Source organism: Camelus ferus, chromosome 15 (assembly GCF_009834535.1).
Source record: "Camelus ferus isolate YT-003-E chromosome 15, BCGSAC_Cfer_1.0, whole genome shotgun sequence".
Classification (NCBI taxonomy): domain Eukaryota; kingdom Metazoa; phylum Chordata; class Mammalia; order Artiodactyla; family Camelidae; genus Camelus; species Camelus ferus.
In genome coordinates this window covers 892,706-907,166 of record NC_045710.1, presented here as the reverse complement: position 1 = coordinate 907,166, position 14,461 = coordinate 892,706, and the positions used below count along the sequence as shown (strand labels likewise).

At 56.1% G+C, this 14,461-nt stretch overlaps 2 protein-coding genes across 5 annotated transcripts in view; both read right to left on the bottom strand.

Moving 5' to 3' along the window:
* TPO (thyroid peroxidase) overlaps window positions 1-4,042 on the bottom strand; it is a 36,265-nt gene extending 32,223 nt beyond the window's left edge. For 2 of the 4 annotated variants that reach the window (XM_032496939.1, XM_032496942.1), the window contains exons 1-2: window positions 3,907-4,002; window positions 3,084-3,178 (exon numbers count right to left, since the gene is read on the bottom strand). In XM_032496939.1, coding sequence (XP_032352830.1) covers window positions 3,084-3,177 — 94 coding nt within the window. In that variant the 5' untranslated portion in view covers window position 3,178; window positions 3,907-4,002. Of the gene's footprint in view, window positions 1-3,083; window positions 3,179-3,630; window positions 3,677-3,906 lie in introns of those variants that run through there. The other 2 variants (XM_032496940.1, XM_032496941.1) reach the window with 2 other exon arrangements.
* Window positions 4,043-6,876: 2,834 nt separating this feature from the next.
* Window positions 6,877-14,461, bottom strand: part of SNTG2 (syntrophin gamma 2) — a 121,957-nt gene continuing 114,372 nt past the window's right edge. Inside the window, 2 exon segments of the mRNA XM_032497939.1 lie at window positions 6,877-7,055; window positions 7,965-10,234. Coding sequence (XP_032353830.1) covers window positions 10,103-10,234 — 132 coding nt within the window. The 3' untranslated portion in view covers window positions 6,877-7,055; window positions 7,965-10,102.

Below are 14,461 nucleotides of genomic sequence, written 5' to 3'. Positions count from 1 at the left end.
GAAAACGTTTATCTGTCGCTGCCACCTCTGGAATCAGCGATGGGCCGAGAGACCCTCTCCTCTTACTGACGGGTTTTCACTGTCGCCACTGAAGCCTAATCGACCACACCTGGCTTATTCTCCTGTCTCCTTCCTTACTGTGAAACACTTCCCTGAATTTCTAGAGATAGTGTCACAGGTTTGCAGATGATTATTCTTTCCAAATTTTGTATAAGAAGCATATTTTTGTGTTAAATTTCCCATATAAAGATGTAATTCCCATCTCTAATGGAAGGGGGCAGACGAGACACAACAGTTTCATTTCCTCCTCACCATCCCCGTCCCCCGACCCCAGGAGACGGCTCGGCTCCCTTCACAGAAGGAAGGGGTCACCTTGGTTCTGCTGTCAGAGCAGCCACAGGGAGGGCAGCGCCCAGAGATGCGGCATCTGACGGGAGGAGCACAGACTTTCAAGGGATTTTCAACCTAGCTTCTTCTTGTCAGATCTGAAGCTGCATTCTCGAGATTCACGTGACTTGTCTGATCCAGGTCCTCAGCCTCCTGAGTGCCCAGAGGCCCCTCGTGCAGGTCCTCGCCTGTGGAGGACGGCGGGGGTGCGGGGAGCCGCTGTGCAAGGGGACCTGCAGTTCAGAAGGAAGGCAGTCACTTATCTCCAGGGAGAGCTGACCTCTTCCTCTGACTCTGAGGACTTGGCTTTGCCCTGAGCTCTGCGTCTAACCCTTACTTGAATAATCCGTTTGCCGAAGTCCAGGGACCTGGAATAAGTCTGCCAACCCTCCTCCTCGAACAAGTCCACTCCGCACGACCCGTCTGCGGGCGGCACCCTGTGCCTCTTCATCTGCACCGTGTTTTCCTGTGGCAGCTGTAACTTGTTGGAACATTTGTCACAAAGATAATTGCACATAAACCGTGACTCTGAACAAACACTGGAAATGAGTCCACGTGGTTTCCATGACAGACGCTCTGTTCAGAGTCGGCGAGAACGCTTGACGCCCTCAAGACTCAAACTCCTGGTGCTCAGGCATTCCTGCATTCGCACCGACTGGGAAACGTAAAACATCTGCGCGGGGGCTCTGTTCCTGCGCGTTCATCACCCAGAGTCACACGTGAGAGTGTGCTGTTCCCACGTAAAGACTGGGAGGTGAGGGTGAGTTTGGCCGCAGCTCAGGCACATCTGAGACTCAGGGCCCCCACGATCGGAGCTGTGAATGGGTGACCGGACCCCACGGGGAGGAGCGGCCCGCACAGCAGAGGCCCGAGGGGCTCCTCCACCAGCAGATGGACGTCTGTGGCCTGGCCCAGACCTGCCTTCTTGCCCAGTGCCCTCGGCTGGTTCCAAAACAGCAACCTGACAGTTTGCATCACAAAGTCTGTGAGCACAGGTAACGTAAACCCAAACTCAGACAAAAAATCTGGTGGTATCGTCACTGAAACTTTGGCTACAGAGAAGCGTGACTGATAAAAGTTGTTTCAAAGAAAAGTCACCTGTGAGTAATTATTTTGCTTCAAATGACTGTTGGCTTGTCAACTGGGAAAAAGCATCGTTATAGTAATGCTGTGAAATTGAAATACTATGAAATTAATAAAATTTTCTAAACAAGTAATTTGCGAAGTAAACAAGCACTAAGCCAGGTTCAAAATATTCTGATGAATCATAAATTAGGCTCCAAAGTGCGGCACACGGTCAGACGCTGTTTCGTGCAGTTTGTATGTGTCCTTGGTCTTAACCGAAGAGCCGAGGAGCGAGCACTGTTTATATTTACACTGAAGTTTGAGGGAAAGACCTCTTAGAAAAGGGGAAATAACAAAGACTGCTCTAGCAAAGCTGTAGGTACTACGATTCCCAGTCTTTAAGGAGGACGTGACGCCTCCCAGATGAAACTTTCTAGGTGCGGCTGTGCTCGTGTTCTGCTGAACAGCTCGTGACCATGGCAGCTTTGTTCCTGTGGTTTTGGAGAACGAGGACTTTAATCGGCAGGAAATGAAATGACTATTAATCCACAAAATGTTTGCTGAACCTCACGCTGCGTCAGGTACCAGGACGATGTGTTTCGGGGGCGGGAGGGGAACCACTTTGCTGGAGGTCATTTAAGGGGACTTGGCTCAGCACACGCCGCCCAGGCACCATGCACGCGGCGCCTCCAGGGAGCTCCTCGCTGGCCCTCACAGTCTGAACTGTGGTGGGTAACTTTCCGGTTTTCTCCGTTTTGCTGACAGGAAAGTGGCCCAGTCAGGAGTGAGCGGGGACGGGGCAGACCTGCCTCCAAGCTTGACCCCGGCCTCCTCGTGGCCTCCATGGTGAGGTCGCCTTCTTAGGAGCACGTGACTCTGAAGCACTTTGGTGCAATGGTTAATACGAGCACAAAGGCCCACACTCAGTGAACTGGAGAAACTGTGGCCCCAGCAGGAAGCCCTGCTGGTGTGGACGTGGCTGCAGGGTCGGGCTGCTGGCCAGGCCTGGAGGGTGACCGCGGGGCCGGGGTTCCCAGGAGAGCCGAGAGCAGAGCGTCCAGCCCTGACCACCCAGAGGGGCGAGCCTGCCCAGCAAGGTTTTGTTCCAGGGGCCGGAGGCCAGACGGCGTCCACGAAATGCCCTTCCATTTTCTGCTTCAGTGAAGTTCCTTCTCCGTGTTTGGGACTTTTCTTTCTTTTGTTGTTTTAAGCAAAAGAAAAGCAGAGTTTGAGCTGCGAGTGCTTTGGCCCCAGCAGCGCTGCACCCTTAGTAACTGAACCTGAAGCTGTAGCTCCCTCGACCCGGAAAATACAGCACAGAAGTTTTTTAATGAAAAATGATTTTGTAGTAAAGGAACAAACAGCTACGCCCAAAGACCTTTTTCTCAAATACACCAGCAGGTAACAACGGAAATTTTCTACAGTGTGATCATAGGAGAATCAGTTATTTTTCAGAAAGAATTGCATTTTAATCCTTCTAAATTCAAGAATTATTAGCCTTTTCTTGGAAAGGGAAACAGAACACGGAAGGGGTTGAACAGACGCTCCGGGACGCCCACCACACTTTCTGTTTTGCTAGCTGAGAGCAGGAACTTTCTGAGAGCAGAAGAGTGCAGTGTATGGTTACTTACCCCAAAAGAGGTCCTCGTGTCTCAGGAGGAGAGAGAAGAAGCCTCCGGTGCAGGCCACCGCCAGCGCGATGCCCAGGACGGCTCGCACCCCCATCCTGAAGGGGACACGGAGGCGGGCCTCAGCAGTCAAGGCCGCGGTGGACAAGAACTGTGGCTAGAGTTTGTCCACAGACTCTGCACGCATGTCTCCGCAAGGCTGCTGTCCTTCCAAGCCCAGTCTGGAGCTGAGATTCTGACCCGACTGCGGTGTGGACAGGCCATACGTGCCCCAGAGCCTTGGGAGCAGAGCTGCCCTCTCTGGCAGCTGTGGTCACCCGAATAGCTCAGTGACAACTTACTGTAATTCGTGGTGATGCCAAAGGCTGCAAAATTTCTGAGAATAATTACTGGGAATAACACAAACCTATTTTCCATAGCACATCTATGTAGAAAAAAATGACTAATACCAGGAGTTCAGCCTTTGTAAAAGAAGTAAACAAACTTCCTAAATGCATGCAGGATTTCCTACAACATTCTTCTCCTGCTCGTGAAGTGAGTTCAGAATTACCGAGCTGCTGAGACGAAGCAACAGCTCCAAAATCGGCCCTTCCTGCTTTCCGAGTCTTTCTTCTGCTGCCCTCCCCCACCGCCCCGGCTTCCCGTCAGTTTCTGGTCCACCTGCCATGTTGAACAGGGTTGGTGGTTGCAGGAGAGGGACCGGGCAGCACCTGCGGCCGAGCTCACAGCACTGAGGTCACCGAGCCTGATGGTCCCCATCTGGCGCCCTGCCAGCCCTGCCTCCCGGGTTTGCCCCAGACCCGATGGGCACCCCCTCCTGGACCACCTTGCAAGTTTAGATGCTGGTTTCCTCTCAGGAGAAAGAAAGACACAAAGTCTGGCCGTCTGACCTTCCTCCTCTGTGCAGGCAGAGCGGCCGCGGGGCAGGTACCCCTCCAGGACTTGCGCGGCTGCCCGTGGGGCCCTCCCGCCTATAAAGCGGCTCCACGCTCCGCTTCCTGCCACGTGGCCGAGCTGGAGAGGCCCCCCCTGCTCCTGTGTTTGCACAGAAGGCCCCACGCTGGCGGCTCCGAGCCCAGGTGTGGCCTCCCCTGGGTCCACGAGAGGCTGAGCCCAGTGAGGGAGAAGCACAGGGACAGTTAAAGGGATTTATCCAGGAAGGAGAAACCAAGGCCACTGGCCCCTTGGGGCCCACATCGTCCTCATTCTTGCTTTTCTGAGTCAAACACTTTATGGGAAAGAGCTCAGCAGTCGTCAGAGGCGGATGAGTCCCATGCTTCTCCTGGGGCCCCTGCCGCTGGCCTGGTCCCCAAGCCCCCGCCCTGCCTCTGACAGGGGGTGAGGGGCGTCCCCCAACTCGTTGGGAGTGTGGACTCTGAAGCTCATCTCCCGTGGAGTCCCAGGTTCCACCACGTGGAATCCATTTCCCCCTTCTCCTTTTTTTCTCTCTTCCATGAGACGTCTTCAAACAGGAAGGACGGTGGGGCAGATGCTGGGGGCCTTGGTGCCCTCACACCTCAGCTTCCTGCAGGGCCCTGCACTGACGTTCGGGTCTTTTAAACAAGGAGGACACTCCTTCCAGACCCGGGAGGGAAGCCCGGAGGCCACGCCGGCCGGTGGGGACTCGCAGTCACCTCAGCCGGGGGGCGGTGGGAGAAGGAAGACTCCCAGAAGGGGCTCTCGTTTCGAGTGTATTGCTTGCCACCTTTGCCACAAGGATCCGTGATTAGAAAGCAGTCTCTCTATTTATAGTTTTGTTCAAGATAAAAAGAATTTTAGAAAGTTCTCAGGCTCAGTCGTTACCGACTGACTTGCCGAGACACGCAGAGACCGTGCACGGAGTCAATGTTCACGTCTCGCTGATAAAACCCCTGCGCCGACTCACATGGATGACATGATCACCATGCGTGCCGCTGAAATGTGAGGGAGTCTGCATCTCACTCGCGTGCTGGATGACTCTGCAGGTTGCAATAGAGCAACCCTTTCTCTCAGCCACTTGCAAAGTCAAGTTGCAAGGATTTCCAGGCTGTAGGTGATGGCTGGCTGCAACTTCATGTGTCTTCTGAAGCCCAGGGGGGCCCACCGAGTTTTAACAACACTGCAGCTCCTGAACGTAGGAAGCTTGCGAACAAGCACAGAAGGAAGCAGGGAAATTCAAGGCCATGGGGTCCCGGCTGGACGGCGGTCTCGAGCCAGAAGCCCCGCATTTCAGGCTTGTGTTTTCTTGTGGCAAAACTGGGCAACTTCCCTGGGGGGCAATGAAAGTGCCTGCTCTCCTGACTCCAAAGCCGCCAGCCACCTCCCACGTCCCCAGAGTAACAGCAGGTGTCCCCGTGGTTGTCTGTGGTGCCCGCCAGCTTCCCAACCAACCCAGCCAGCTTCCCAGGCAGCTTCGTCCCGCGACCCTGTGGCTCTTCCCAGCCCGAGAGACACTTCACCAGCGTGTTCTCGCCTGACCACATGGCGTGAAGCGATAGCCACCACCTCGCCCAGATGTGCTGTGTGTCACTGTGCCTCTCCAGGAGGTCGACACCTTCTGACACAGTAAAGTGTCCACTTCTCTCCTGACTGTGCCCCGTGGGGGATGAACACCGCCCCAGTTCCCGCATCAGCGGGCGGAAGTGCGGTCAGGTGCTACCTTTATTCACCTCTCCCTGCCTCACCCGTGTAGCGCACCTGGACTATTTAATAAGGAACAACAAAACAGTGAGCCAGATGTCCATTCCCTTTTATTCAATCTAATGACAATACTTGACACTTTGTGCTAAAAATATGTGCATATGAAACAAAAAAATCACAGTTTCCAACGCATAAGGGAAAAGTGAGTTTTACGAGTACAGGTGGCCAAAAGCTTTGTTTTCTCACCTTTGTGAATGTGGTCGAGACAACACAGCTGGTAGCAATTACTGCAGCAAACTGAATACACTGTTATTTTATTGGCCCGAATTTTGAATACATTTACCCTGGTACCCTTAACAGTCTTGTCCGCTGGAGGTCCTGGCCCCCCAGGAGTCAGACGCAATTTTCCCAGCTGGAGTATGTGGACGTTCTGTTTTCTGCCGGAGGAGTTTGCACCCCACAAGCTGACAGGTGATGTGCAGGACAGGGGACCTTCTTTACAGCGTGACTTGCCACGTATTGGGCTCAATCTGGAACGTCCACCCCAAGGATGCCGGGGTGACAAGCCCCCGGGGGTCTGCTGGCTGGGGGACAACACGCCCTCAGAGGGGACTTGCGGAGCCAGCCTCTAAATCCAGAGTCTGTCAGCCGTGCCGGGAGCTTCCAGCACCGACAGCCACTCGAGCTCGCTGGCGCCAGGTGCCCCATGACCTCCCGCGCTGTTGTCCATCTGCCCACAAAACGGGCCCCCCACCAAGTCTCCCTTCTCTTCATTCCACTCCTGTGTTCCAGAACATTGTGTTTCTTCTAAGGAAACTTCTCAGACTGAGGGCAGCGGCCTTTCCACTGGCTCACGCTTCTGTTCGGGAGAGCAAAGCCAACAACCCCTCAGGGTCGTGCGCCGGGATGCGTTTCCCAAACCTGCACGACTTTCCCCCGAGGTTTCGGCAGCATTTGAGAAAGGACTTGTCCCCCTTTACTTGAATTTCACAGGGAAATAATTTGTACTCTCAGCCTGACTCACCGCAGAGGCACGTGTGACGTCAGAACCAGCCCAGGCCCGGGTTCTAGACAATTCGAGGCTTACTTCCTGCCCTGCCTCCCCGCGCCTAGCACGCTGGGCCAGAGGCCTCGCTCCCCGAACCTCCCTGTCCCCCCAGCAACGCGCAGTCGGCGTAACCGCCCCCTCCCCGCGCGTGCGGCAGGCGGGCCCGGTGCCGGGGCCCGACGACCCGGCCTCCGCGGGAGGGCCGTGCTCGATTTTCTCCAGTCCCAGGGCAGCACAGGGATTTCCGATGGCCCGGTGTCCTGCACAGCTACCTGTAAGGATGAGGAAACAGCAGGGGCGTCAGGAACCTGGGGAGAGAAGAGGCTGTTACAGTGGCTCTGTCTCTGGGGCCTTGCGCCGGGCCCCGTGGCGGCAGGAGGGAGAGCAGCGCACCCCGCTCCGGTGTCAGCGGCCCCGAGCGTCCTCTCTCACGGGCCCGGCGTCGGCCTGCACCCTCCCGGGCGTCCCCTCAGGTCAGGGGCAGGAGGGGCCCTCCCCCGGCACCCCCCCCCAGCTCCCAGCAGCTCCCCCCTCCCCCGGGGCTGGGTCTGTGGTCCTGCACGCACAGGAGCCCTGCTGTAACGACAGGACAGCGTCCACGTGACAAACTCGGGGGAAACACAGTTACAAACAACATCTCCTCCCAAACCAGAGAACCTGCCCCCAAAAGCAGGAGAGAAAGAAGCAGTGTACGTGAATCTGCATTGACCCGGCCCGCGGTGCGCGCTGCGGCGCCGGAACCTCCGGGAGGCTGTCGGAACAGAAGGAATCGCCGCCCCACAGCCACCGGGCTCCGCCCAGCACTCCTGCTCCCAGGGGAGGGGCCGGTCCGGTCGGCACCACTGGCGCACAGCTCACCCCCAGCCCCCGTCAGCGGGGGAGACCCCCGCGCTAGCTAGTGGCCTCCACACCAAGGACGCAGAGGCCCCGCCCTCACAGCAGGAGGTGGACGTGCAGCCGGGCGGCCTCTGCCGGCGGGCTCCTCCCTCCCAGGACGGGAACGCCCCCCCCCCCCCCAGCTCCATCTCAGAGACGTTTCCAGCCCCCGGGAAAGGCGCTCCTGGCTGCAAAGCTGGCAAAAGTCGCAGCTACTTCCACACGGGTTCACGTGGATCTCAAAGAGAAGGAGCGGGAACTGCAATCCCCAGCCTTTCCTTTTCAATAGTTCACGTGTTCTGAACATTTTTTGTTGGGGGAGGTGATTGGGTTTTGTTTACCTTGAGCGGAGGCGCTGGGATTGAACCCAGGACCTCGTGTGTGCCGAGCACGGGAGCTGCGCCCCGCCCCGGGACCCCGGGTTCTGCACGTCACTTCGCTCAGTGCCGGAATCCGAGCCCCGAGACGCAGGAGCGACTCGGCCCGGCTCTTCGGAGGCCTGGCTGAGGCCCCGCCCCTGGACCACGGGAGCCCGGATGCACCTGCGACCAGGTGCGGCTCGAGCTGGCGGGCCGCGTGTGCGGCCTGAGCACGGACGCCGGCACCTGCGAGCTTTCCTAAAAGTGCAGCGATCACAGGGGACCCCTCCTCATGTGTAATTGAAACAAACGCTGAGAAGGTTTGGGGATGAACTGTGAATCCCCCCACCAAAAAAAAATTTTTTTTCTATCCAGCTCCCATCCCAGGAGAAGCCAATGCCAGGACAGGTTTCGTTTTCAAAATGGGGTGATAACTGGGGGCCCTGCCACCCCGTCACGCCCCCCCCCCATCCACACTGCAGGAGCCCGAGGAACACGGCTCAGCGTGCCGTCCACCGGCCCGCAGCCCTTCTGGGACACCGCGGACGCCGCGGGCGGGGGACAGCCCCAGCACCGAGGGACAGACCAGTGGGCACTTGGCTGTTTCTTCTTCATAAGAAAGGACTAATGTTGTTTTTTTTTTTTAAAGCTATGCATCTTTCCAAAAAACTGCATATTGATACAAATATCCAAGTAAACTTTAGTATCAAATCCTCCTGGGAAAGTATTATCCTCTTCATTATTATCCAGGAAAGCTACCTAATTTAGAACTGCGTTTTCCATGAAAACAAACAAAACGTCTTCACCGTTCCTTCCCTCCTTCAGTGCAGAACTCCTTCCATTTCTGAGTGCGGCTGGCTCCTTGGTACAAGGGAAGGAAATGAGAACTCACTCACTCAGAGATTCAAGCACCCACGCCACGGAACCTGGAGCACGGGACGCCCGTAACTTGCCTTTCCCAGCTGGTGACTGTTTCATACAATCCTAGCTCCGACTGCCTTCACTGCCGACGTGAACGGGAAGCTTGGGTTAAAACAAGAGGATGCGCCCCTACAGAGAGGAACGTCCCAGGTGCTCTGTGAAGCTACCCGCTTGGAGTATTATTAACAGTTGCCTTTAATGCTCCGTTCGTGTTGGTCTTCCACGGAGGTCATTAGAATGTAAGTGAGAATGTCTTATATAATATGTAACACACACACTATACACAGCATCCTCTAAGAAGGAGGATGTATTTTCAAACACATAAAATCCACCCATTATAAACATTTGCTCTATTATAAATCAAAATAATTGCTTCTTCCCAAACGTCAGGTCAGCAAGGGCGGGAGGGCTTCAGGGAGGCGGGGACGATCACTGAAGCGTCGCCACCTCCCGGGACATCAGTTGTCAGTGTCACCCCTGAGCCTTCCCGCAGAAGCTGACGGAGGCAGCCTCTGCCTCTGCTTTTCGGTCCGAGGCCCCAGTTTGCTCCTGTGCTGTCGGCCTGGAGAAACGGGTGCGTGACCTCGACTCCTAACTCCGGCCAGTGCTGCTACAAGAAAATCCAAAACGGCTCTAACGTCCAGAGCAGAAAGCGGCGTGACCTGAGGGACCTTAGACGCGGTGACCTGAGGGATGAGGAAGCAGAGATTCAGGCTCTAGGCTGTGAGTGAGACAACGCGAGGCAGCATGTAAATGCTGCGCGATTCGGGTTCAGCAGCTCCCTGGTGACGACGTGACATCAGACAGGGCTGTGTTCCTCCTCCCACAGAGCCTCCTGCTCACTTCTCACCCTCCTCCTCGAGAGAAAGGGCAAGGTAGCAAGCAGAATGCAAAGGAAAGCTTCTCATTCCTGGGGAAAATAAACAGGGGAGCTCCAGGATTTTACATCGTGTGTTTCATGAAAATGAACTGTGGCTCCCCCCGTGGCGGGCTGGGACCCACTTCCTGGGGTGAGCTTCCTGCAGCTTTGCTGCACGCCCCGTCAGACTGAACGAGGCTGCGCCGTCTCTGGAAACTAGTGACATATTTAGTGGTGTCACAACTATGGGATCATCATAAAGTCACACAAAGGGGCAACAGTGTGCAGGAAACACTCCTTTCTGAAGAAAATAATTTTCAGCCCTCAACAGAAGCACTGGTTAAGGGCTGTTCATGTATTTTCTTGTGATGCTCTGACTGTCTACAAATACGGGGTCCACTGAGGCCACCTTTGTTCCTATGAAGGCATGGATGCAATGCAGAACAGCCGTCAGGCCCTGAAACTCAAGTTCCTGTAAGAAAAAATACAATGTGTACATGAAATGTTAGAAAAACACATAACAAAAAATTCAACAGATGCTCTGCTCTCTGAATTACAAGCAAGTTACCCGAGTACAAACACCCGTGAAATAAGGAAGGTTTTAAGATGAGGTTAAAATTTTTTGTTAAATTCAGCCAACATTAGAATCGCTTTGGTATCCCCTGAACATCACAAATTATGAATAAGACAAATACACATTTAAAAAAACAGCCAACACGATCGAAGGTGGTAACACCAACAGTGCCGGTGTCTCTGTCTCCTTCCGCTGACACCCTGACGGTTGCTCTGAACCCCTTGTTTTCTGTCACCAGCGTCAGCTAACGCTCCTGCCCTCTGCTGGGCATCCTGGCTCTGCCTGTGCCTGGTGCCCAGTCACCCGACCAGCAGAGTCAGGGCAGGACTCCAGCCTCCCCCGAGGAAGCTGCAGAGGTCGGTCCCTGAGGTTCACAGAGAGCAGCCGTCTCCATCACATAGAAGTGCAGGGGCAGGGGCAGGGGCTCCAGAGGATGGAGCTGAGGCCATTCACGACGGCGGCTCCACTCAACTGCAGGTTGCCAGTGTAGACGGAACGGCTTCTGTTGGAAGAAGATGCCACCTAGGGCTTTCCCGGCTGCAGAGGAGGAGTCAGCGCCTGGCTGCACGGTGTCACAGGACAAGCGGCCCTCTTGATGGAGGAAATGTTCACACACCGAGGTACAGGCAAGCCCTTCCAGGTCACACGTGGATTAACTTCAACTCTGTGCTGACGACAGTAGTCTGCCGTGTGCCCTCTTAACACACACGGCACATCTGATACAACCATGAAAGAAAAGGGCGCACTGACCAGAAGCAGCAAAAAGGACCATTCTCAGGATGAACGCTGACTGTCTCCCTTCCGGGGATGCCGGGGCTGGTGGTCCCACCATGAGACGGTTCCCTTCCCAGACGCCAAGGCCACACTGGCTCGAGGGGCATGTGCTGCTCCGCCTTCCTGCCAACCTTGAAGGAACAGCCCCCCATCCTGGCTGGTGTGTGTTCTTGGTCCTGACGAGGTGGGAAACTGTGCTGGGAACCACACTTCTCCGGAGCAGCTCCTCAGAACTCCCGAGAGGCTGTCTCTCCAGCTATGGCCTCAGTCTGGCTCGAGTGAAACCTTTTCTGTTCCTTTCATAGATTGTTTATTGATTGTTTCCATCAGCACTCTTGTCGGGGCCAATGCAGCTGGTGACTTTAAGTTGAAGCCAACGCTCCGTTGCCATCAGACAATCCTAGGGCCCTTAAGAAGGGTGCTAAGTCCACACTGCCTGAGCTCTAGCAGAGGGACCACAAAGCCTGGATGGCAGCACCTCTGTTCACAGCTGGTTTACTGAGTATTTTCTGCCCGCCGTTGAGACCCACTGCGCAGAGGAAAAAGACTCCTTTCCAAATGCGACTGCGCACTGACAGTGGACCCGGCCCCCGGGCCCTGACGGAGACGGACAGTGAGGCTCAGGTTGTTCTCAGACCCATGGATGGAGGAGTTGTTTTGCTTTCAAAGTCTCATTATTTAAGAAATACGTTTTGTAAGGCTGTAGCTGCCACAGGTAGGGGTTCCTCTGATGGATCCGGGCAAAGTCAGCGGAAAACCTGGAAAGGATTCACCGTTTTCAACACCATGAACACTCACGATTCATGGGGAGAGGAGCTTGGAAGAAGTCAACTCTGGTCCACGTGGGTGACTCTGAGGGCGTCCACACTTGCGGGGAGGAGGTGGCTGCTGGTGCGGTGGAAACAGCAGGACACCCAGAACTGGAGTGGAGCCTGAAGACGTGTGAGCTGCTGCCACCTGAGGACAAAACCCGGACAGGCGAGGAGCTGCTTCTCACAGGTGAGCCAGGAAAGTGGCTTCCTGAGGTGGTGTGCGCTCCTGGCAGAGATGCTGCGAAGACTGTTGAAATGACAATAAGGGTTGAGGGTGTGACATAAGCCGAGCTGACGAAGCATCGTGGTTTGAGAGGATGGACTCCGCCTCCAGTGACCACCACCTGATTCGTCCGCAGCCAGCAGCAACGGGGGCCACGTCCAGGGGGCTCAGGCCTGGATGTGCGGGGAGACTGGGCACTGCCGCCCTCGCTCCTCAGGGCGAGGCCACGGGGCTTCACAGGCAGCGACCCCGGGCCCAGCCACAGGGCCCGAAGCTGCTGACAGAGCTGAGAGCCATTCGTCCTGGGTCCCCCAAACCTGCGCCCAGAGAGTGTGCAGACTGGGGTCCCAGCGAGTGGCCCCTGGACTCACTGGCCTCTGTGCTGGCCCTGCCGCCAGGGCTGTGACGGGGTGCGTCCCTCCCGGCTCTGCGCCCCCAGAGCTCGGATGCAGCTCCTGCGGCTGCAGAGGCTCCGATCAGCTCCACGCCTGTCGGTGTGACAGGGTGGATCCGCAGACACGGCGGCGAGGCCCGCAGAGCCCAGCACCGGTGGTGGGTCAGGGCCCCCCGTGCAAGCAGCTTCCTCTCCGCGGGAATGGACCCGCTTTCCAGGCTCGTCAGGGATGGGGTGGGGAGGGAAGGAGGAGGGAAGAGAAGAGAAGGGACAGCTCTGTTTCTGTCCCGGTTTCCTGGAGAGCAGATGAGAAACCAGGCTCAGAGCCGTCCTGGGTGGTGGGGGGGGCCGCACTTGCGAGTCCCTCATTCTCTGTCAGGCGCTCGGTCCGCTCCATCCTCAGGAGGAACGGGGGCCCTCAGGACGCTCCCCTGAAGACCCTGCCCAGGCCCGGCCTCCCTCCTCACCGCCCCTCCTCTGGGAACCCCTTTCTCAGCACCGTCCATCCACACCTGGCCACCGGCCGACTCGCGGTGGCTGAGGAGCAGTCTCCAGTGGAGTTTAACCTCCAGATCGTCAGAGAGGGGACATGGCCGCCTCGTTCCTCCCAGTGGCAGCGTCTGCGTCACATACACTTAAGTGGGCTGTCAGAATCGTGCAGGTGCGCACAACAACGGGGTTTTCATTTGCAAGAGACTTACTAAGTCTGAAGATAAAAAGCTAAAATAAAGCTGCCCTTTGGTGGCTGAGTCTAGAGGCAGAAATGAAATCACAAACAAACATGTAAAATACAAGCGAAGCTGGGGGCGGAGGGGACACCATACCTCCCCGCAGCGAACCCCGACTTCCGTCCTTGCACCGCACCTGTACTTCACTTAAACCGCACATCGCCAGGTAGCAGAACAGTAGGAAAGTAAGTCCTTCATTTCATAAAGCTTGTCATAAAGTACAAAGAAGAAAAACAAATATTTTCTATAAAAAATACTGCGAAGCCGAACCTGCAGCCATCGGCATCATTCTGGGGTCAGCCCCCGCTCCTGGACTGACCCAGGCTCTGTGAGCCGCGGGTGGCGGGAGTCACTCCCACCCCGTGCTCTGGGCTCTCCCCTCAGGCTCGGGAAGCTCAGCGCTTTCGCTCTCATCCCCACGGCGGCGCTGTGGCTGTGCGCCCCAGGAAGATCTTCAGTAAAACATTAAAGATTAATTGCTCCGTGGGTATTACTCCTTTAACTAAAAACTCAGTCAACGGAACAGTTTTCCCCGAAACTCCTGGTTACCTGGCGTGAAGTGCCCTCTCCCTCCAGCCCTGGCAAGGCTCCGGGTCCCACTTCAGAATCCTGTCCCCAGCTCTGTGTCTGAACCGAGCATTCGCTCCAGGGATTCTCACAGATTGAGATTCCCTGACTGGCATTTGCCATCTCATAAGTTGTAATAAACACAGAACAGCAGCTGAAAGGCAGTTTCTCAAAACCACCAAGCGTGTTTCCTTGAGGCTGTGCACAGGCACGCGTCCCACTCCATGGGGATTATTACTAGAACGTGGGAACTGCGTTTGTCCTACTTCACTCCCACCTGCAAGGCCCTGGGAGGGCCCAGGTGCGGTGCCCCGGTCCTTACTTCACCTGTGGCTGGCCGAGACCCTGCCCCTCTCCGCCGGCGCCCTGCACCTCGGCCCTGGGGCAGGCACGGGTGGGGGTGGGGGGGCTGTGGCAGCTCTGGGATCCAGGGAAGGGAGCTGAGGTGGGGACGTGTTTAGTCTGGGTCTCCTCGGATGTACTTGCGTCTCATCCTCATTTCTGTGTGGAGTTAGGTCATTGCATTTGCAATTCTGTCTCTATTTCATAAAGAGACACCTACACGCCACTCAGGCTGCCAGCCTGCAAACCCTGTATCCTTCCCTGTGGCTCCACAACTTTCTAGGC